This window comes from Neltuma alba, unplaced genomic scaffold (genome assembly GCF_004799145.2).
Source record: "Neltuma alba isolate B1F8T4 unplaced genomic scaffold, ASM479914v2 tig00011195_pilon, whole genome shotgun sequence".
In the NCBI taxonomy this organism is placed as follows: Eukaryota; Viridiplantae; Streptophyta; class Magnoliopsida; order Fabales; family Fabaceae; genus Neltuma; species Neltuma alba.
This window is the reverse complement of record NW_021635919.1, coordinates 92,743-114,752: the sequence shown is the minus strand read 5'-3', so window position 1 is coordinate 114,752 and position 22,010 is coordinate 92,743. Positions and strand designations below refer to the sequence as shown.

At 36.2% G+C, this 22,010-nt stretch overlaps 1 protein-coding gene across 1 annotated transcript in view; it reads left to right on the top strand.

The window, feature by feature from the left end:
- Window positions 1-971: 971 nt before the first annotated feature.
- Window positions 972-22,010, top strand: part of LOC114762118 (midasin-like) — a 42,374-nt gene continuing 21,335 nt past the window's right edge. The window contains 37 exon segments of the mRNA XM_028951577.1: window positions 972-1,199; window positions 1,310-1,629; window positions 2,533-2,617; window positions 2,722-2,978; window positions 3,065-3,274; window positions 3,574-3,743; window positions 4,257-4,366; window positions 4,489-4,608; window positions 6,603-6,678; window positions 7,541-7,663; window positions 7,776-7,875; window positions 7,957-8,053; window positions 8,146-8,280; window positions 8,361-8,417; window positions 8,509-8,685; window positions 8,777-8,902; window positions 8,982-10,733; window positions 11,437-11,504; window positions 11,585-11,780; window positions 11,882-11,986; window positions 12,208-12,513; window positions 13,122-13,315; window positions 13,397-13,493; window positions 14,232-14,382; window positions 15,224-15,297; window positions 16,054-16,201; window positions 16,903-17,001; window positions 17,139-17,239; window positions 17,350-17,439; window positions 17,521-17,586; window positions 17,814-17,978; window positions 18,154-18,343; window positions 18,469-19,361; window positions 19,623-20,198; window positions 20,201-21,098; window positions 21,206-21,403; window positions 21,493-21,564. Coding sequence (XP_028807410.1) covers window positions 1,095-1,199; window positions 1,310-1,629; window positions 2,533-2,617; window positions 2,722-2,978; window positions 3,065-3,274; window positions 3,574-3,743; window positions 4,257-4,366; window positions 4,489-4,608; window positions 6,603-6,678; window positions 7,541-7,663; window positions 7,776-7,875; window positions 7,957-8,053; window positions 8,146-8,280; window positions 8,361-8,417; window positions 8,509-8,685; window positions 8,777-8,902; window positions 8,982-10,733; window positions 11,437-11,504; window positions 11,585-11,780; window positions 11,882-11,986; window positions 12,208-12,513; window positions 13,122-13,315; window positions 13,397-13,493; window positions 14,232-14,382; window positions 15,224-15,297; window positions 16,054-16,201; window positions 16,903-17,001; window positions 17,139-17,239; window positions 17,350-17,439; window positions 17,521-17,586; window positions 17,814-17,978; window positions 18,154-18,343; window positions 18,469-19,361; window positions 19,623-20,198; window positions 20,201-21,098; window positions 21,206-21,403; window positions 21,493-21,564 — 8,707 coding nt within the window. The 5' untranslated portion in view covers window positions 972-1,094.

The following is a 22,010-nucleotide window of genomic DNA, read 5'->3' as shown; positions in this document are numbered from 1 at the left end:
CAATTCTTCTTCTTCTTCTTCTTTTTTTTTGGGTCAGAAACTAATCACAATTCTTCACACACACACCATTTAGGCATTTACGCCAAGCGTACGTTACAATCAAGTATTTATAATATTCTTTGTTTTAAATATAGAATTATTTTGTACGAAAATTACATGTTTTTAATGTACCAACTTAATTGTTGTTGCGGATTTGAATATAAAAGTTAATTTGATTTTTAATTTGATACTAAATATAAGGCCTCAATTCATTTTGACTTTCATAATTATTTATTCTTTTTAGGTAGTCCTCTAATAGTTACACATGTTAAATATTTTATTAAATAGTAACTCCAGTTAATATACATAATTAGTAAGGATATTTTAGATAAAACAATACTTATTTATTATAAATAATTAGTTAATTAATTTTTTAAATCTATTCAATTCGGTAAACTAGTTCTTATATTAAGTATAAGAGGTAGTAGATTGTAAGATTGGTAACTGGCAATGCAAATTAGGTCAATGAATCGCAATCACTGCCAAAAACAAATAAATGATTAATAAAGCTTATTTGATTGGAAGTTGAGTAATGACGGTACTTTTTCTCTTCTCTTATTTTCTTTTAAAATATAGTGCCCTCAATTTTTGTCCGTTAATGTTCCTTTTTTAAACCCTAAACCCTGCGGCGCCAAGACCTCCAAAGACTCGGTGAAGCAGAGGCGGTTGTTCTTGCTTTCCCTCCTCCTCCGAAAGAGAAGGCTTCTCCCTTCGCTGACACTTCCTTAGGTCGAGGCCTAGCACGCCCTACTATCCACCCTCTCAAAGCTCTTAGTCGTTACTGCTATATCGATTTATTTTGAAGTTGGGTTTATTCGAAGTTTTAGCCTATCCTATTTATCCCGGGACAACTTCTTTCTCCCTGGCCTTGTTCCATTTTACTTTTCTGATTGAAAGTAGCAAGCCGCCCAGATTTTTATTTAATGTTTTGTTACTGATGATTTTCTTTTTTTAGGCCAGGTTGCACGGAGACGAATTTGAAACTTACAATTTATACACACATATTCTTTTAATTACTTACTTTGACCGGACATAGAGAAGTTTTTCAGGTACAAATGGCTATTGACGGCAGTTTTAGCCTTCATTCAGCGGTCGAAAGATTTCTCGACCGTTTTCCAAAGCTTCAATCTTTTCCACAGTTTTATTCCCTCACAAGAAAGGTATAGATTATATTGCATTATACGTGAATTCTATTTGTTAATCATTAAGAAGGCCAAGATAAGTGGCATGGACATAATTTTAATGATTAAATGTACGGTTTTTTCTGCAGGGACACTTGGTTACGGAGGAGGATGTTGTGAATAATTTTGTGGGCGTTTTTCTGCACCCTTCCTATACTATTCCATTAATGGGATGCTTCTGTCCCATTGCCCGAAAATTTACAGATAAAACTATAGACCTGCTTCGGCTTGTGCCAAATTTAAGGTCTAATGTTCAGAGTACTATCATGGAAGATGATTTTGTCAAAGTTTCAGATGAAATTGTGAATGTGATTGAGTTTTATAGCCAACATGGAAGGGGTCTAGATCTTCATGAACTTGCTTGTTTGGCCTTCTGTCGTGCTCTTGACATGGCTCCTTTTCTACTTGGGTTAGTTCTTCCCTGTAATTTTTTGCATGAACCTGTTTTTATTTAATTTTTCCCCCTCCACTCGAACCTTCCAGTTCTCCATGCGCCCTTATTTTTCCTCTATATATTTTTATCTGTAATAATCCTAGAATAAGGACGAAGGAATTAGTGTTAATTATTATTCTCGAAAACTAAGAAATCAAAGTGTCTCTTGATTTATAGGCAATACAATCTTGTGTGGAATCTTGTTAGATGTTAACTGTTAAGTGTCTACATAAGTCTGAAGTTGTTCTAATGTTGTAGCGTATTTTTTTCTTTTTGGTGTGGCAAGTTGGTAACGGAAATTTCTTTGATTCTGGAGTATAAGCGAAATAGTTATCTAATTATATGAGCACACTTGTTCTTAATTATGTTTTTGCTCATATATGCATTGTTTCACGGAAAAAATCTTCTCGATTGCGGTAAGCATATATGTTCAATTGCTTTGATTCTTGTGTTCCCAGTAAATGTATTATTAATTTTTTTGAAGATATAATTTTTTTCTCATTGTTGGAAATAAGTTTTCCAATTCAGCGTTCATTAGAAATTCTGCCTTAAATGAACAAAAATGAAAAATCAAAGGAAAGGGAAAGGGTAGGGAGTACTCTCTTTCAATTACCAAATGTCCTGCTGGAAAAGCATTAATAAGTATCAGGAGTATAACTTCAATAGATAGTTCTCCTTTATTTGGAAATTCACATGATATTGTCTTGGGCAAGATTTGATCTTTGGAGAAAGGTTGGATACATAGTGATGTCTTTTCTTCTATGTATTATTTTGAGTTGTGGTCAAAGATTTTGCTAATTGGAACTTTTCAGCAATTTGGCTTTTCATTAATTTTATTATGATATAGTTTGATATGATTAATTTGGCTGATTGGTGCAGTTCTGTGTTAAACTACTTCAAGTTTGCTCCTTCTCCGTTTCAACGATTTTCGAGGCAACAAGCTACCCCATCAATGGGGGTTAAGGTTGGTAGAAATTTTCTTTTTTTGGTGCACATAATTTTAATCTATGGATCAATTTGGAGTTCTCTCACATGTTATTAACAAGTTGTGTCCGTTTTTTTCTCCAGATTGAAACCAGTGAACTGCTTGTTGCCCAAATATCATACCGTTTCCTCATCATGAAAACTGAAGTTTTCTCGAAGCTCTGGGACTGGTCATGTTTCATGGACTTCTTGGAAGAGCCCATCGGTGAATATGTCACAGCTGAAGCAACTGACCTGATTTGGTGTGGGGTGCAAATAATAACCATTGTCTTCAAATTGAGTTATGGGGCGAGTCAAAACTTGAATATTGGATCAGAACAAGCATCTAAGTGTCTTTTGCGGTTGGTAGTGTTTGCTTTTTTTCTGTTCGATATTGGTGTCAAAACATAGTTCTGGTTACATTACGATCTTCATCTTCTGTTTTCAGTTGGGAAGCATTCTGCCAGGATACATCAATAGAGAAAGCTGGATTGTATTCCAGGCCAGTGGCGCAAAATATGCCAGGTTCTTTGGATAGAGGCATCGGTTTTAGCCAAGAGAACTGTTTACAATCCTTTGGTCTTGATTTTCAGGCTGTTAGCTTGCCGGAGGTGCATGGTGTTGAGCCACCTTGGAGGAGTCCAAAGCTTGCCACATGGTACAGCCTATTTTATTTTGAATTTAACCATTCTTTTATTACTTTTTTCTTACTAGTTAATTTTGATTTTGTTTGGGATTTAAATTGAATAGTATTTATTTGCTTACCATCATAGGGTGCCAACTTTCTCAAACACTTTTTTTGTTTCCCAAGAAAAAATTCTAGATAAAGTAATGCTTTTTTGGTTCTTCACAACTTCGTTAATGTCTTGTAGCTTCTCATTGGTAACTCTCAAGTCTTGCTGATATTCTTTATGTCCTGTGCGGACGTGCTGAATTTTGTTCTCTTCTGTGTTTCAGGAATGATAAATTTAAAAGTAATACATTCATATTGACATCAAAAGTGAAGAAAAGTTTTGAGAGGGTCCTGTTGGCAGTGAGTCAGAAGTGGCCTGTTCTTTTATATGGTCCTTCGGGTTCTGGAAAATCTTCTCTCATTGCCAAGCTTGCTCGGGATAGTAATAACCAGAGTATGTGTGGATCTATGAGCCTTCTTTACTACTAATTATTTTTCCTGTCCTCTTATTCATCTATGAATTGTTGAATGTGTTGAGCTAGAATGTCATATTTTTCAGTATATTCTGTCAATTGTCTTTACATGCTTCATGGGAAATGGTAAGTCAGGACTAAATGTTTACTAGTTACTGATCTGGTTTGGTTGCATTTTGTGGCACTATCTGTTGTGCGCTGTTTGTATCCATGTCACTTGAAGTGATTTCAAGTTTAAACTTTCATGAACAGCAAATAGTCAATATAATGAATTCATGAGAATGTGAGACATTCAGCTTTTATGATGTCCTCTTGGACTTTGCATCTTAGATGAAGGTGTAATTTGTTATTTACTTTACTAATTTACATGTTCCTCAGTCTGCTTTTGTTGTCTGTTTCCTCCTATACTTTGTGCATGTTTGCCGGGCATTGTTGTTCATATTGTGGTCTGGATCTTCACTTCAACAATCTGTATGACCTAATCCTCTTTGCAGTTCTATCTATCCAGATGGATGATCAAATTGATAGTAGAACATTGGTTGGAGGTTATGTGTGTGCAGATAGGCCTGGAGAATTTAGATGGCAGCCAGGGTCGCTTACTCAGGTTTGTTTTCCCTTCTTGCCATATTATCTAGTTATGAGATTGACAGATGTTGTGATGTCAGTGTACACAGTACTTCCTGAGAAAGCATCCTGTTTCATCTTTCTGTGCTATCTTTATCATAGGCTGTGCAGAATGGTTTTTGGATTGTTTTTGAGGATATCGACAAAGCCCCACCAGACGTGCATTCTGTTTTAACACCTTTATTGGAAGGGACTGGCTCATTTATGATCGGGAACGGGCAGGTAGTTTCCTTGTATTTTGACTCCTTGCTGATGAAATGATTGTACTCATTTACTAGTCATGTTCTAAGTGGACTTGCTCATTAGTTTCATTGTAGCTTTGGTCTGTTTAAATTGAGGGTTGGGTACGTACTTCTAGGATAAATTAGTCAGGACTCTGGAATTCATGGAGAATCAGGGTCTTGTTTTTCTTTTTACTTTTTACCTTGGAGATGTTTCTCTCGGTGTATTTTTAAAATGCCTCAATGACTCTGTTCGTTCGGTCGGTTGGAGAAGAGAGCTTGGTTTCCACTGGTGTATTTTAGACCTTTTGTTGTCGCACAAGGGGAAAGGGGGAGTAAGAGAGATTAAGTGAGAAAAAGAGAGCCTCCCATGTTGATGGCAAAATATTCTTATTAGCAGTTCAATTCTAAGGTCTACAAAAAGAGTAACCTTTGGGCTTTTATTTATATATATATTCCCAAATAAAATGATTGAAAATATTACTGATAACAACTGAAACTTAAACTGAGAAGATAAAACCTAATTTCAAATCGATTCTGAGAAAGCTGAAGAATAAAATTACTATAGGCTATTTTTGGAAACCCTTTAAAGAAGACCTTCTACAACTTTTGAGTCAAAGCGTATCAGGTTTAGTTTGTCAGAAGTCCGTTTATCAGAAGTCCATTTGTCAAATTAAAGTTTGGTAAAAGATGTAAGGGAATTTATGTTTGGATGTTATGAAAAAGTCAGTTCGGTGAACTGAATGTTGTTTAAAGAATCCTAGATTAGCTTTTATAATTGGAAAGCAATTGAAATTTGTTCAAAAGCCAAAAGAATTTTTGGAAAGTAATCAAAATTGGCTTTTGGCGAATAGAGTTTCAGAAATATGGCAAATGGACTTTCTGAAGTTAAAAGAAAAATACTCACACAAGGTCTGGCAAGTGCTGGCTTCCCAAAGGGACTTTTGAGAGTCTAAAAGTTGAATCCTAATACTTTTTTTGAGTTTTTTGGCCAACAAGTTGAATCCTAATACACTCTCGCATTGCTTTGGCCAAAATGTGTTTTGACCAAGACCAATGGGTTTCCAAATACAAACTATAGCATAAAATAAATCTGGTTAGGTTTCCCATAATTTCCCCACTGCTTACTTGAGCTCTCCTTTGGAGAGTAAAGCTGGTGATAGGACTCCAACATGGAGGCTTTGATGAATTGCTATTGACTATAATGTGCTATCGGTTCTAATTTCTCTCTTCTCTGTTTCTTCCTCAATTCTCTCTTTCTCCCTTTTACGTCCTGTTTTCTTCCTTCTGCTCCCTCCCCCTTTCTTGCCCCATTTTTTGACATCACCTACGGTACGTTTTGATAGAATTATGTTTATGGTCGATCACTGGTCCATTGCTCATGGCTGCTTTAAGGGCATGCCCATTTTTTATTTGCAGAAGGATTAAACGGTTCCATTGATGCTTTGAGTCTCTATGGCCCCTTTATTTTTCTTGGCTTTTCCCCTTGGAGTGAAGAGACAATGAATGGTCGAGAAACATGAAAGATCTAGTTTATTCAATATTCACGGTGAATCCTGAATAACAGTAAGTCGTGAGATATAGAGCCCAAGGGGTAACTTAAGCTTGCATTATATCGGAACTTCTACTGTTCTACGAGCAAGCAGTCAAGTATAAATCTTCACTGGCTTTGTTCTAATTAAGTGAAATTTAAGCACTTGATAGCGCCCACTCAAATTCATTAGCTAAATATTGTAAAGATAGAAGGGAGGTATTTTTTTCAAAAATTTTTTTAGCATTACTTTCAATTTAGTTGCCAATTTACTGTGCACATTGTATAATTTGTTAGCTTCCTTGTTTCTCTTATAGGAAGAGAAAGCAGAATAAATGTAGAGGTCTGATTAATCAATACGTATTTTAGAACCTGTTGATCCTGTATGCTTTCCTCATACATAGCATCTATGTCAGACCGTTTCTTTCGTCATTGATAATTGAAGCATGAAACTAAATGTGCAGGAAATAAGGGTGGCAGAAGGTTTCAGGATGTTCTCAACTGTTGCAACTTCCAACCTTGAAGCATCCCAGGGTGCAGGTTTTTGACTTTGTCTTCCTCCTATTTTCTAGCCAGATTCTCTATATTTTTGTTGGTGTCCTTTTGTTTTTAAACAATTTGTTTAAGCTGTTTTTCAAATTGTTATACATCTTTGTGGCCCAAAGAAAAAACTTTGGGACATCTCAATGTTCAGTTGTTCATTGCATTATAATAAATCCTTTCAACTTCAGAGTGCTATAATAAGAATGGAATATGGTTATGCAACCACTGTTGTTCAAATATTTAATGAAAATTCTTCAGTTTATGCTTTGTTCCTAAGGTTTTCATATTTACTTTAAATCCTTTTTGATCATGTTGGGCTCTTAGTCCCCCCCCCCCCCCCCGGTTTTTCAATTCTAATGGGTTTAAATTAAATCCTGGATTGTTCAATATGCAACGCCGTCTGCCAAAATCTTCTTTGGAAGATATTACTTTACATGTTCTCTTTGTCTGCTTTTGCTAATTGTTCGTTTTGGGATTTCTCTTATGAATCTGAAAAGGGATTGGATGGTAAGTCTGAGTAAGATCATTGGTTGCTTTCTTCTTCTTCTTCTTTTTTTTTTGGTTGAGGATGATCTTATATCCTCCGTGGTTGGTACCTCTGGACTATTGACTCTTCTCATAAAAAAAGGTTAATTTTTTTTATCTAAAAAAAAAAAAAAAAATGAAGATGGGAGAGGTTGAATGATCTTTAACTCACAAGCCCTCTGTAAATCAGTTATAATAATCCGCCTGCAAATATGGAGTAAGCCCTAAGCATGATAAAAAAGAGTGATTAAAATTATCAAATGGTGTATATTCTTTTTGCTGAAAATCCATCTTTCAATTATGAAGTTAATTCTGAATTTTGTTGTATTGGTAGGTCGAGGTTCACTTAGTGTCCTTTGGAGAAGAGTGATGGTTAGGCCTCCAGAGAAAGAAGACTTGAAAGATATAATCATAGTTTGGTATCCAATGTTGGAGCTTCTTGTTGACAGGCTTATAGGTATTTGCATCAATTTCTGCCAACATATAGGGTCACACATTCTTTCTTTTATTTGAATTTAAAGATAAAAACTGACCCATCGTTTTTACACTGCTATGATTATCTTTGGTAGAAACTTTTGTAAGGGTTAACTCCACCTGCATGCATCAGATTGTGGGTTCCGACTCTGGGACTTCTGCTTCTGTTGATTGCCTCAACAGATTTTCGTTGAGGTAACTAAGGAAAGTATGGCTTTTCTTTGCTCGTTTTGTCCATTTACTTTTATAAAAGTAGCTTTTGATTCTCCATGACAGGGATCTCCTTAAATGGTGCAAGCGTGTTGTGGGCTTGGGGTTTAGCTATGATGGTGGTTGCATATCAGAGTACCAATGTTATTTAGTGTATAAAGAGGTCTGTTTTACTGGTGATCTCTACGTTTTTTGCTTCTGAATTTTTTTGAAAAATTTCAATTACTTGATGTATAGTTATTTTCTTGTATGCAGGCTGTTGATGTTTTTGCAGCCTTCTCAACTTCGTCTAAACAGAGGTTGTCTATAATGAAAGAAATAGCAAAGTTATGGCCGGTGCCAATATCAGCTGCTGAGACCTTGTATCCCCATGACAAACCAATAATTCAGGTTTGTTGGTGACAACAGTATTGACCGTTTCTTATATTATTTGGCAACTTCAGCTTCTTATTTTTGGCAGTGAACTGCAGGATTCTGTCACTGATTTAAGAATAGGACGTGTTTCCCTCCAATACACTACAAAAGCTGTGAGTATGGTGGATTGAAAATTTTTTATAAAATTTTTACAATGAAAATGGTCTCATCTTTCCTTGGCAATATTTTTATGTTATTATGCAGTTACAAGAACATATGCGACCTTTTGTTGAGATCAAAAGTTCTCTGCATGTGCTTGAGCGCATAGCATGCTCTGTCAAGTATAATGAGGCTGTGCTCTTGGTAGGGGAAACTGGCACTGGGAAGACAACTCTTGTTCAAAATTTGGCACTAAGACTTGGTCAGAAGCTTACTGTTTTGGTATGCTTGCTTTTATGTGCTTGACGTTTTCAGTATTCCTTATATTTGAAATTCGATTAACAGTCAGACTGAGTGATACACTTTATTTCAGAATTTAAGTCAGCAAAGTGATGTTGCAGACTTAATAGGTGGATATAAACCTATGAATGCACAATTTGTTTATTTCCCCCTCCATAAGGAGTTCAAGGACCTCTTCTCCAGAACTTTCTCTGTGAAGGTATTCCTTTTATCAAAATATCTGGTTAGTTAGTGTATAGCTGGAGTTAAATGTTTCTAAGTTGTTTGTTTCCATTCAGGAAAATATGAACTTTCTTACGCAGCTAGAAAAATATCTAACTGAGAAGAAATGGAAAATGCTACTAAAAGGATTTCGTAGAGGAGTTGACATTTTCCATAAGTCAGTTGAGCTTGAAAAAGCTGGGTCTAGCAAGAAGCGTAAAAAGCCATTGGATGAAGAAAACATCAAGGCTTGGGAAAGATTTTCAATTAAACTTGAAAGTGCTTGGTGTAATGATCCATCTTCAGGGATGATGTTTTCTTTTGTAGAAGGAAGTTTTATTACTGCACTTAGAAATGGTGAGTGGATATTGCTTGACGAGGTGAATCTAGCCCCTCCAGAGATCTTACAGAGAATTATTGGGGTTCTGGAGGGGGAGAATGGGGCCCTTTGTTTGGCTGAAAGAGGTGATATTGATTATATACAATGTCATCCAAACTTCCGTATGTTTGCTTGCATGAACCCAGCAACAGATGCTGGGAAGCGGGACCTACCCTTTTCTTTAAGGAGTAGGTTTACCGAGTATTATGTTGATGATGTGCTGGATGATGATGATTTAAGTCTATTTATTTATCAGTTTATTGGTGATGGCCATAATGATCGGGAGCTAGTAAATAAAATTGTCTGTTTCTATAAAACATCCAAAGAGGAAGCTGAAGAGAGGTTGCTGGATGGTGCTAATCAGAAAGCTCAATACAGTTTAAGGTCCCTTTACCGTGCTCTTGAATATACAAGGAAAGCGGAGAGAAAATTTGGGTTTCATAAATCATTATATGATGGCTTTTGTATGTTTTTCCTCACACTATTGGATGGGCGTAGTGCTGAAATAATGGAAAGGAAAATCTTGTCTCTTCTGTTAAACTCAAGTGAACCTCCACCACATGTTCCTTTTGACCGATATTTAACCTCCACCAAATCTGATGCTTCCTTGGGGAGCTATGTTCTGACCAAAAGTGTTAGGGAGCACCTTGGGAATTTGGCTCGTGCTGTTCTGATTAAGCGATATCCTGTGCTTCTACAGGGACCCACATCTAGTGGGAAAACTAGCCTTGTTCGTTATCTTGCTGCACTGACAGGTCATGAGTTTGTGAGAATTAATAATCATGAGCACACTGATTTGCAAGAGTATCTAGGTTCTTACATAACTGATGCTAGTGGTAAGCTTGTTTTTACTGAAGGTGTATTGGTTAAAGCGGTAAGAAATGGTTACTGGATTGTATTAGATGAGCTTAACTTGGCTCCATCTGATGTCCTGGAGGCATTGAATCGGTTGCTTGATGATAACAGGGAGCTTTTTGTTCCTGAACTGCAAGTTACAATTAAAGCACATCCAAACTTCATGCTTTTTGCCACTCAAAATCCACCTATTCTTTATGCTGGGCGTAAAATGTTATCTCGGGCATTTCGCAATCGCTTCATAGAGATTCATGTTGGTGAAATTCCTGATGATGAGTTGAGCGTAATACTGGAGCAGAGATGTGAAATTCCTCAAAGTTATGCTAGAAAAATGGTTGAAGTGATGAAGGAGCTTCGGCGGTGCAGGCAGGGTAGTAGATTTTCTGATGGGAAACATAGTTTTATGACTCCCCGAGATTTATTTCGCTGGGCTGATCGTTACAAAAGATTTGGAAAATCCTATGAAGATTTGGCCAAAGATGGTTATTATCTTTTGGCTGAAAGATTACGGGATGAGAGTGAAAGGTCCATTGTTCAAGAAATTCTAGAGAAACATCTGCGGGTTAAACTAAACAGAAACATTATCTATGATCAGGTATGGTCTCTTAATTTTGGTGATTCCTGCTCAGCTAGTGATAACGCTGACATTGCCCTGATTTTCCCCCCCAATATTTTGGCTTATTTTGTAGCTTTCGCAGAATTAGTTTGACCATCCATTTTGTAAACATACATTTAGTATTATATTGAATGGAAGATTGCCCTGTTTATTTATGCCTTCGTTTGGTGTTGGCAAGCTTATTCTGTAATATATATCCTTGCATGATATGATCTGAAGTTCAAATTTCCAGACCAATTATTGAAGTTGAACCCTTGTGAATATGGAGTGTGAATTTGTGGGTAAATATTCTCAAATATTTAATTTATTATAAATTGTTGGTTTAAGTTACTAGCCATTGTTTTTTTGTGAACGGATTCTTTTTCTGGTCTGATGTTGAGAAGAATTGGGTAATCTGGTTTTAAATTCAAAACCGCCGTGACTATGTCTATATTATGTATTATGTATTTTCTTTTATACATCTTTATAATCGAGGATTATGTCCCTTCCCTTTTTTGGATTGAGCTCACGGGAATATTTGGAAATTTCTATATTTTTCAAAAGTTAGTATTGGCAAATGGTTACACGCTACTTGGTAATAATAATGAATAGTTGATCAGTAAGCCTCTCTTCATTAAAAGTGCCTTTTAGAATTGGTTTTTTTTTCCCTTTTTTCAAACATTTTTTTCCTTCCAATTTTCAGATGATATGTGAGGGGAAGCACTCTTTCAAACTCTCTGTTGATTCTGGATGTTCAAAGAGTCTTGAACGGTATTGGTTTTTTATCCCTTTTCAGTTGGTCCAAAATGTTTCGCTAATCACATACATACTGATGCTTTTGTCCTATACAGTTTTAACTTGACCAAGAGCATGCAGAGGTTGTACTTCCTTGTTGAACGCTGCTACCAATTGCGTGAGCCTGTGCTGCTTGTTGGGGAAACTGGTGGAGGAAAGACTACTGTCTGTCAGCTTCTAAGTGCTTGTTTGCAGATGAAGTTACATATCTTGAATTGTCATCAGTATACCGAAACATCTGATTTTATTGGGGTCAGTTATGCATTTTGTTTATTTTAGTGTTGGAAGGAGTTTTTGAATGAAATACGTGTCTTTTTAATTTATGAGGTGCTAACTGGGGAAATTTGTACTAGGGGTTCCGGCCTGTCCGAGAAAGATCTAGACTGATATCCAAGTATGAAGAAATAGTGGAACACTTGAAGAAGTTAAAGGCTTATACCTGTTTTCCTCAAGGCCTTGTGAGTGCTATATCTCCATACTTCCCTTTTGGATCATTTGAAGAGTTTGTGTTGATAATTGTGGATATATATGGCCCCTATTTTTTCTTCCCCTTTCTTCGTTGTTATTTTAAATTTTTTCATGTAGAGGCTTCTTCTTTACACCAGTTTTGTCAATGTTATTTTCTTCCTTTTTTTTCCCCTCCAATACAACAGACACTGATTTACATTTTCTGTTGCAGTGTGTTTCCTCTGACATAGATCATGCTTCTTCGACCCTTGGTTTGCTGAATGGTGTAATAAGGAAATATAGAGAAGGTCAAGTTTGTTGTCCTGATGTCACCATGGATGATCTTTATGCTTTTGAGCAGTTGAAGTTGGACCTAGATGAGCTTCATCATGAGTGGCAGAGTATATTTGTATGGCAGGATGGGCCCCTTGTGAAAGCAATGAGAGATGGTGATCTCTTTCTTGTGGATGAGATATCTCTGGCTGACGACAGTGTGCTTGAGAGATTGAATAGTGTATTAGAGCCCGAAAGGAAACTGGTAAGTAATCATACTTTTGTTTTGGACATTTCAGCATAAAAGCTTAAGCCTTGGAGAGTTTATGAAGGCTTTTTATATATCTGCAATGTGGTTCCTCATGTAGAAGCACTATCAACAGACCCTTGTATTGTTGTCTGTAAGCCGTTGTGCTTGCAAGTCATTTTGGATATAAAACTTTTTATTTGATTTTGGATCAAGCGGTCTTTTATAGCATCAAAACACAATTTTTGAAATCACACAGCTTATCTGCAGCATGCTAGTAGCTAGTATTCAATCTAGAATTGCTCACACTGCTAGTACCATTCAGACTACACTGCTAGTACCATTCAGACTAAATTACCAATTATTTTATACCGTTGCCCTGCAATCCTGTCATCCTTAATTATATTCATCCCACTTAGACTATGGTTCAACTCTTATCTTATTTAAAAAGTTTTGCTGCAAATACTTTCCCAGTCCAAAATTAGTTAATGCACAGTTATTAATTAGGATTTTTTAAAAAGGATCACTTGTGCATGAACAATAATTGCATTCACTTGCTTAGTCATGAACAGCTAGTTATTTATTAACTCCACTACCTTTTGTTTTCTCCCAATTTTTGCTTGCAGTCTTTGGCTGAGAAAGGGGGGCATGATCTGGAGGAGGTTTGTGCTCACCCAAAATTTTTTGTTCTTGCGACCATGAACCCTAGTGGTGATTATGGTAAGAAGGAGTTATCTCCAGCATTGCGCAATCGCTTCACTGAAATATGGGTTTCCCCTGTTAGTGATTTAGATGAACTTCGAGAGATTGCTTTGACAAGGTATCGGTCAGTTTCAAAGTTAAATGATGAGTGTTTATTTCAACTTCCTTTGTTCCTTCTATATATGCCTTTCTTTTTCAGAATTTCAAAGTTTGAAGATGCAAGCGACTCATGTCCTTCTGATCGGGATAAACTCTCAAGCGGTGATATTGTTGATGTTATGATATGTTTTTGGGAGGTATGCTATCTGCAGATTCACTGTTGTAATTTGAAACCATTGGTTTACTTTTTCACATTTAAAATTTTTTTCCAGTTGAGCTGATTTTGGTTGGTTCTCTTTTATTCAGTTAATTCCTATTTGGAATTCTGTTAAGACCACCTTTAGACACCTAGGAAGATACATGAAAAGGGAAAAATACTTATGTTGGGCAAAAGTTTGACTTGCTATTTTGAAGAAAGAAGGAGAGAATAGATTGCTATAGGACTGCTATAATCAAGCTCTCTGAGTTGGGGGCTGTGAGAGTCATTTTTGGGTCTATAAATCTTCCCTGAGCAAGAAAGGCAGAGAAGAATTTTGAGAAGTGTGGCTTAGCCTTTGGAGGGAGAGAGCCAATCCTCTCTGGCAAACTTGTGTGTATGTTCTAGAGTTCCTATGTTGTGTTGTAATTATCTTTTATGCAGTAAGAGCATTATTAATCTCAAGTATTCCCATTCTTTGTTGTTCATTTCTGGTTTCTAGTCTTCTTGTAAGTTTGTTTAGAGGGGGCTTCTATCAAATTCTTCTAATCTATTATCTAAGTTGAGCGAAACTGATTCGATCCTCACAATTCCTATAGAAATGTTTTGGCTTATAGCATGTGTAACCTAAAATCCATGTCCTACTATTAGGTGCTGTTTGGTGTTATGGTGATTATTTCATTTGATCAGAGCTATTATATCTGATTGATCATTTGTTTTTTACACGCATGTTTTTCAGTGGCTCAACCAATTGCGTCCTGATAGAATGCTTACTGTGAGAGATCTCATTTCTTGGATTGCTTTTTTCAATGTGACGGAAAGAAGTCTGGGACCTGAATATGCAGTTCTTCATGGAGTATTCCTTGTGCTGCTTGATGGATTGAGTTTAGGTACATCTACTTTGTCATGGAATTGTGGCAGAAGATTGGTTCTTTGTCTGTTTTATAGTTTTTGAGAACTATATATTAACAAAATAGTGAATTTATTAACGAGGAAGATAATTGAATGATTTGTTCTCTGTCTGTTTTATTGCTTGATATGAATGTCTATTAAATTGTATTTTATATATAAAAAAGATAATTGAATTGATTATTTATGATGGCTTATGAATATCATGGCTAAAGCACTATCAGCAGGAGAGAGAAAATGGAGAGCAAGGATAGAGAACAACTATGGGCTGTTCTTTGTTTTCAGTTTTAAAATACAGAAAAGTAGAAAACATTTTGAAACGTGCACAACAAACAAATTTCTAACCAAAAACGTTTTTCAAACCGGGAATAAAAATATGGTTATCTTTCTTACAACTTCATATTTATTTTACTAATCAAGTATTTCTGAATAGTTTGTTATTACTTACATGTCATGTCACCCTAATAAACGAAGCATTACAAATTATTCTATTTCTCGTTTTCCCAGTAGCACTAAAATGATTATTCGTAGAACTTACTTGGGATCTGATTGTCGATATCTGTCCCATGAACATGTTTTGGTAAGTTGTATTACTCCTCTTAATTTCACATTATTGGCACCCCCCCAACAAAAAAAAAAAGAAAAAGAAAAAGAAAAAAGGTAACTGAACACTAGCCTGCTATTGTATAAGTTCTCCATAAACTTTGTTGACGTGAGTTGATTTTTATTCTATATGTGGTGAAGTTTGATAAGACATTTTTTTTTTTTGGGTCACCATGCATTCATTGTACTCTCTTTTTGACCTTTTTTATAACTTATCAGGGACTGGTATTCCAAAAGATGAGGCAGATGATATAAGGGAGAGATGTTTATCCTTTCTTCTACACAAGCTGAGGGTATACTTCTTTTGTATCCTTTGTTCATTTACATTGTGGTAATGTTTAAAAATTCAAACTGACTGTTGAACTGAGAAGGGAATTGGTTAATCTCTTAAGTGATCTTCCTGCGGTTCAACTGTGATTAAGCTGGTGTTTCAGATATTACTGATGTTGATAACTTGTGCACTTGTACTGATTTAGTTTTAGATACTGTGTTGGAGCCTCTATGGCCAAGTAATCAAGAATTTGATTTTTCCAGTGTCAATTGCCTTCATTAGAAATTAAGTCTTAGCGCATGGGATAATGAGCCTATGCTGTTTACAAGCTCTAGCTCAAAGGGCTATCTTGTTAGGGGTTGGGTTTCAGATATTGGTAAAGTGAATGATGGAGTTTCCTTTGCTAGCTTAAGCTTTTGAGTTGAAATGGTTCTTAATGTATACAACAGAGAAACAGAGGAAACTGGACAGATTTTCCTAGAGTTCACTTAACACATAGGAATGCAGAACTGATCATCTCTTCCGAACTAAATTGGCATGGGTTTTGCGTTATAAGATGATATGTCTATTCACAATAACCTGAATTATTTGAGCACAAATGACAAAATTATTGTTTACCATGTAATCAGTGTTTTGATGGGTGTATCGAAGTTTTCCGTTTGCATGCTTCGATGAGTGCTCTTAGAATTGCATCTTTTAGTTTGGTGTCATGTAATACAAGGTGTAAGTTTACTTTTTCTTGGAAACTTTGTCATTGCTAACTTCATTGGTGCTACAGGTTGATGAAAGTCATTTATTATATTCAAATCTTTCAAGAATAGGAAATTACGGTTGGGGTGAATTTGGCACAGTGGCGGGTGCTTCTCACATTGATGATATGCAACGAGATAATATATTTGGCATTGATCCATTCTTTATCAGAAAAGGTGATTGAAATACACATCATGCTTCCTTTTTTGTTTTGTGTGGTTTGGATTGATCTTGGCTAAGTACTTTTCCCATATAAATTCTGTGATAATTTTTGCTTAAAAAAAGAAAAAGAAAAAAAGCCAAGGTGTGATATATTCCTTATCCTTCTCGTCTTATAAAATTGGAGGTTTTGGTCCATGCATTGGCTTGATTGACCTCAGTCTACCTGTTCTAGCCCATTAGCTTGCAATAAAATTGTAGAGGGCATTGGAGGTTTTTTTTTGTCGGAACTACTTCCGTCATTTTTTTAAGTTTTCATTGTTTTGTTATAACTTGGATGTTAATGAAGGTCCCCCCCTCTCTGGGGGCTGTATTTTCTGTACACTAGTTGCCATTTGGAAAAATTCCTTAAAGGAGGAACTAGAAATTGGATATTCAATAGTTCATGTTGATGATTGACACTGATTCCATGATTTGTAGTTTTGGTTGAAGTTGACCTGATATATGGTTGTTTTCTTTTTTAGTCTCCATTAGGTTTACTGTTGCTAATCCTGGGATATTAGAACTAAACTCTATGGTTGTTTCATTATTTATTCTTTTACGAGTCATGGGCATATATATGTGTATGTTTCTCATGTTAAACATATGACTGGGCGGGAAATAATTCCTATCTTTGAAATTTTCAGACTATTACGTGAGTTTTGTTGTATGCCTGTAGGTTGTGGCAATTGTGAGACTGGGGGATTTGAATTTAAGGCACCAACAACTCGACGAAATGCCCTCAGAGTTCTGCGTGCCATGCAGCTTCCAAAGCCTGGTATTTTTCTTCAGTTGCTTTAGTTCTTTTGCTTCAATTCTACGTCAGAATTTATTTTTCTTCAGTAGCATTAGTTCTTTTGCTTCAATTCTTTCTTGATTTATTCTCACTTTGATTTGCATATCATTGGTGTGCAGTTCTACTAGAAGGGAGTCCAGGGGTTGGGAAAACAAGTTTAGTTGTTGCCTTAGGAAAGTTTTCTGGACATAAAGTGGTACGAATAAATTTTTCTGAGCAGGTCAGTAATTATTCTCGCATGATTTATCTTTCAGTTCCTGTGTTATATGTCTGTATATTCTTGTCTGCCATATCATTTTTATACCTAGATGTATGATGTTTTTGGTGCAGACTGATATGATGGACCTGCTGGGTTCGGATTTACCTTTGGAAAGTGACGAGGGAATGAAATTTTCTTGGTCTGATGGGATACTATTGCAGGTTGAGTTGTTGTAAGATGAAAGCTATAATGTCCATCACGCTTTTGACGTAAATATAACTATCAGTAATCCTTGTTTTCAGGCCCTGAAGGAAGGGTGTTGGGTTTTGCTTGATGAGCTTAATCTTGCCCCACAATCTGTTTTGGAGGTATTTTCATGCCAATTTAAATGTTGCTTTTGTCCTTTTTTCCATTTTTGTTGCATGGTCTACTTCATTTTTGAAGGAGCATTGATGTAATTCTCTTCATTGTATTTATTTGCTTGCTCCTTTTTCATGTTCTGGGAAGGGTATATTTTAATTTTTCTTAGTCGAAGAATGGATGGATGGCTTTGCTATGCTCAAGTATCAGTAGTAACATATATAATTTGAATCAGGGTTTGAACGCTATTTTGGATCATCGAGCTGAGGTTTTTATACCAGAGTTGGGTCGTACTTATAAATGCCCACCGTCGTTTAGAGTTTTTGCTTGTCAGAATCCATTGCATCAAGGTGGTAGTAGGAAGGGCCTTCCAAGATCATTCTTGAACCGATTTACCAAGGTAAGCTGGTTTATCAAGGAAATTATGTCTTCCTCCCTCAGAGGACTTTTCATTTTATAACGGTTGTTTTTTCCTTTTGGGCCCTTGCTTTTTGATGTTAAGCTTACTCATTATGAGTTAGTCTTTCAATATTGATATATATTGCAATTGATTTCTTTCTACTCCTGGATTGCAGGTTTATGTTGATGAATTAAACGCTGAGGACTATCTTTCCATTTGTGAATCAAAATTTCCAACCATGCCAAGGTCTTTACTATCAAAGTTAATCTTATTTAATAAAAGAATGCATGATAAGTTTTCCAAGGACGGCTTTCCTTGGGAGTTCAATCTGCGTGATGTATTTCGATCTTGTGAGATTATTCAAGGTTAGGTTATTCATTCCATTCAACTCCAGTTTTACGTTTCAGTTTGTTCCTCTTTCTCTTTCTGAGGTCTTTTGTCATGTCAAAAGTTATTCCTCTCTCACAATATTTTCGTATGTCTAATCCAGGGTCTCATAAGCACAGAAGCAAATATTGCTTTTTGAACACTGTCTACATTCAAAGAATGCATACAGCAGCTGATCGACATGAAGTCTTGCGGCTCTTCAAGGAAGTATTTGGGGTGACTCCAGTTATAAATCCCTATCCTCGAATAGAGACCAAATCTGATAGCCTAATTGTAGGGCATGCTGCTATTAAGAGGAATCATGTCCAATTATTGACATCTTCAAGCTGTCAGCTTCGAATGTTGCCTGAAGTTCGTCTAGGTTTGGAAGCTGCTGCTCACTGTGTACAGCATCAATGGTTATGTATCTTGATTGGCCCATCATGCTCGGGCAAATCTTCCTTGATAAGGCTGCTTGCCAACCTTACGGGAAATGTGCTGAATGAATTAAATCTTTCATCCGCCACTGATATCTCTGAATTACTTGGGTCTTTTGAACAATATGATGCTTTGAGAACTTTTCACTTTGTTGTTGCTCAAGCTGAGCACTATATTAGCGAGTATTGCAGTTTGCTGGGGGAAACATCAAAGGCCGAATTCCTTAGTGAAAAGCATCTAGTTACCCGATGGCTTGCATTCTTGCCTCGTATGAGGTTTGACAGTTTGGATGCATCTGCTTCAATTTCTGTTGAAAACTGGGGAAAAATTGTTTGCTCTCTTAATCTGTTGGCTGAGATCATTGAAGAACTGAAGTTGAATATAGAGAAGAGATCTTTTGACATGTCTTATTCAATCATGGAACTTGATTTGATTCTGAAGAAAATTCTGAAGCTGAAGGTGGATGACCAGAAAAGGTTGATTTCAAGAAAATTTGAATGGGTTCCAGGAATACTAATCAAGGCCTTAGAAAGAGGGGAATGGATAGTCTTGGAAAATGCAAACCTATGTAGCCCCACAGTATGTGACCCTACTCTTGGTTATTTATTTACTTATTTTTGGTAATAAACTTGGCTATTTATTTACTTATCAATTGGTCGACAAAGAATCATTGCCTGCATCTCAATTATCAATTGCTCGACAAAGAATCATTGCTTGCATCTCAAAGCTACTATGCCTGTAAAAATTCATTTTTGTTGTGTTGAGAATTAATTTGTATTTACATACAGAATGTTGACTTCAATATTATTTATTTATTTTTATTTTATTCTATTTTATTAGGTTCTTGATAGAATTAACTCTTTGGTGGAATCTTCTGGGTCAATTACGGTTAATGAGCGTGGAATTGTTGATGGAAACCCACTAGTTATACATCCACACCCCAATTTTCGCATGTTTATCACGGTTAATCCTACCTGTGGTGATGTCTCTCGAGCAATGCGTAATAGGGGAGTTGAAATATTCATGATGCAGCCATGCTGGGTTTTGGATAGTGTAAGTGGATACAAGTATGATGATACTGAATTCGAAGATGTAAAGAGGTTTCTCATTTTATCTGGCATTCCTGGTTCTCAGTTGGTTAATGCCATTGCTAAAGCCCACATTTTTGCGAAGAATGAGGGTTTACACCTTAATGTTCACATTACATATCTAGAACTGTCACGTTGGGTTCATTTGTTCCAGCACCTTCTTATGAATGGGAATAGTCCTATTTGGAGTCTACAAATAAGTTGGGAGCATGTATATCTCTCCTCTTTTGGTGAGGTTCAAGGTGGGAAAATAATTCAATCTGGATTAACCACTTATTTATCAGTATCTGATATTTGTGGTAATGATACTTTGGGGCACGCCCTTTATGTTTGCCGGGTGGATGGCCGATGCCACTGACTTTGAGGGACTTCATACATTACTCAAGAGAAGCTTCGGTAAAACAAAACTGCATGTATCTGGAGTTCCTGGGAGCACAGTTTGCATCACATCAATATCGAATTTCTTCAAACAGGTTTTCCTCAGACCGTTGGTTATATTTGATAGACATGATGAGGTTGTGTGAAATTTTGTTTCCCAAATTTCAAAAGGCGATAGATTCAGACTGCAGAAGTGAAGCTGAATTTGACTTGGAACTGGCAAAGAAGATGCTGTGGTTTGCTGCATATTGGACGATTGAGCAAGCAACAGAAAGTGATTTTACTCTCTATGTTCTCCGGTTTAGTTGGTTTAGCTCTCAGGTGCATCCATTTTGTCAGTTCTTCCAGGAGTTTCTGAGACTGTTGGAGCAAATGGTCAAGCATCCTATATGGCAATATATTTTACAGTGTCGCAGACTTTCTTTTGATTTGCAGTCAATGCCACTTTTGTCCCTTGAGTTATTTGATTTGGCAGAATCAAATAGCGCATGTAAATATATCAGTAATTCTATTGACTGCATAGATCTGCTAAAGTTAACTTACCGGCAATGGGAAATTGAGAAGCAATGGGATATCAAGAACAAGCATCATTTTGATGAAGTTTACAACTTCAAATCTTTTCTGGAGTCTCTTCAAGAATTGGAAAATGAATTCCTCAGTAAACTTGCTTGTCCACCCACCATGATTGTTGAATGTTCATCATTCGATAATTTAACGCAGTTATACTCTGATATTATTGAGAACCATTCACTCTTCTGGCATCACTTAACTTTGTCAAAGTTTGACCACTTGATAATATCATGGCGTTCTTTGGTGAAGGATGCTAGAAAGTTGTCGATATCTGTCCAGAGCGGATAGAAGAACTTATGGTAAGTATATGCTGTATTCTTATCTTTTGATATTCCTTACAGAAAGTTACTTATTGTTATAATTACTGTTATATTTTTATTTCAACAGATGAAAAGCAGAGAATTGGAGAACGTTTTGTCCAGAAAAAGAAGAAATTTGTTGTTTTCTTTTTCAGAAAAATCTTGCTTTGGGTTTATGGTGGCCATCCATACTTACCTCCTTCTTGTGATTTACATCACAAACAAGACCAGCTTTTGAAATTTGTTGAACTGTTGTGGTCAACAAAGAAAGCATCTAGAAATCAAGGTTTGCTAAATCTGAATTCTTTTCTTTTTGGCTTCTGTCATGGCTGAATTTTTATTTTTTCTCATTTATTTCCCTGTGAAAATGTATAGAAATGCAGAGCAGTCAGCTAATTGAAGCTGTTGCATCATGTGATCGTGATCTTCGTATTTTTGTGGTAGACGGTATATGCATCTGCTCTACTTCTGTCTTCCGTTTTTCTTTTGATGATAATTTGATTTTGAAGTTGTGATTTTCCATTTATCGGCACATTTTCTTAGATCTTGCCTGAGGATACACCACTTGCGTGTTAGGAGTTTGAATGCTGTTTTAGATCTGACATTGTCTTAGAATAAGGCACTATGTTGTTGTATGATTTCTCTTTACTAGATTTCCTATGAGAGTTTTTTTGGACTGTTTTGATAGCTTTGTAGTTGATGTTAATAAAGTTTTTGATTATTATGAATGCAATTCATGATATTTTCCTCTTTGGAGTTATTTCCATAATATGGTTGATGTACATCTTAAACCTGTTGAAACTTAAGTTCTCTTGTCTCTGCTTCCTGTGCTTTTAAAAATGTTGGACCTTAAACTTTAAGTTGGCTGTGGCGGTGGTCTTCATGCCTTATAG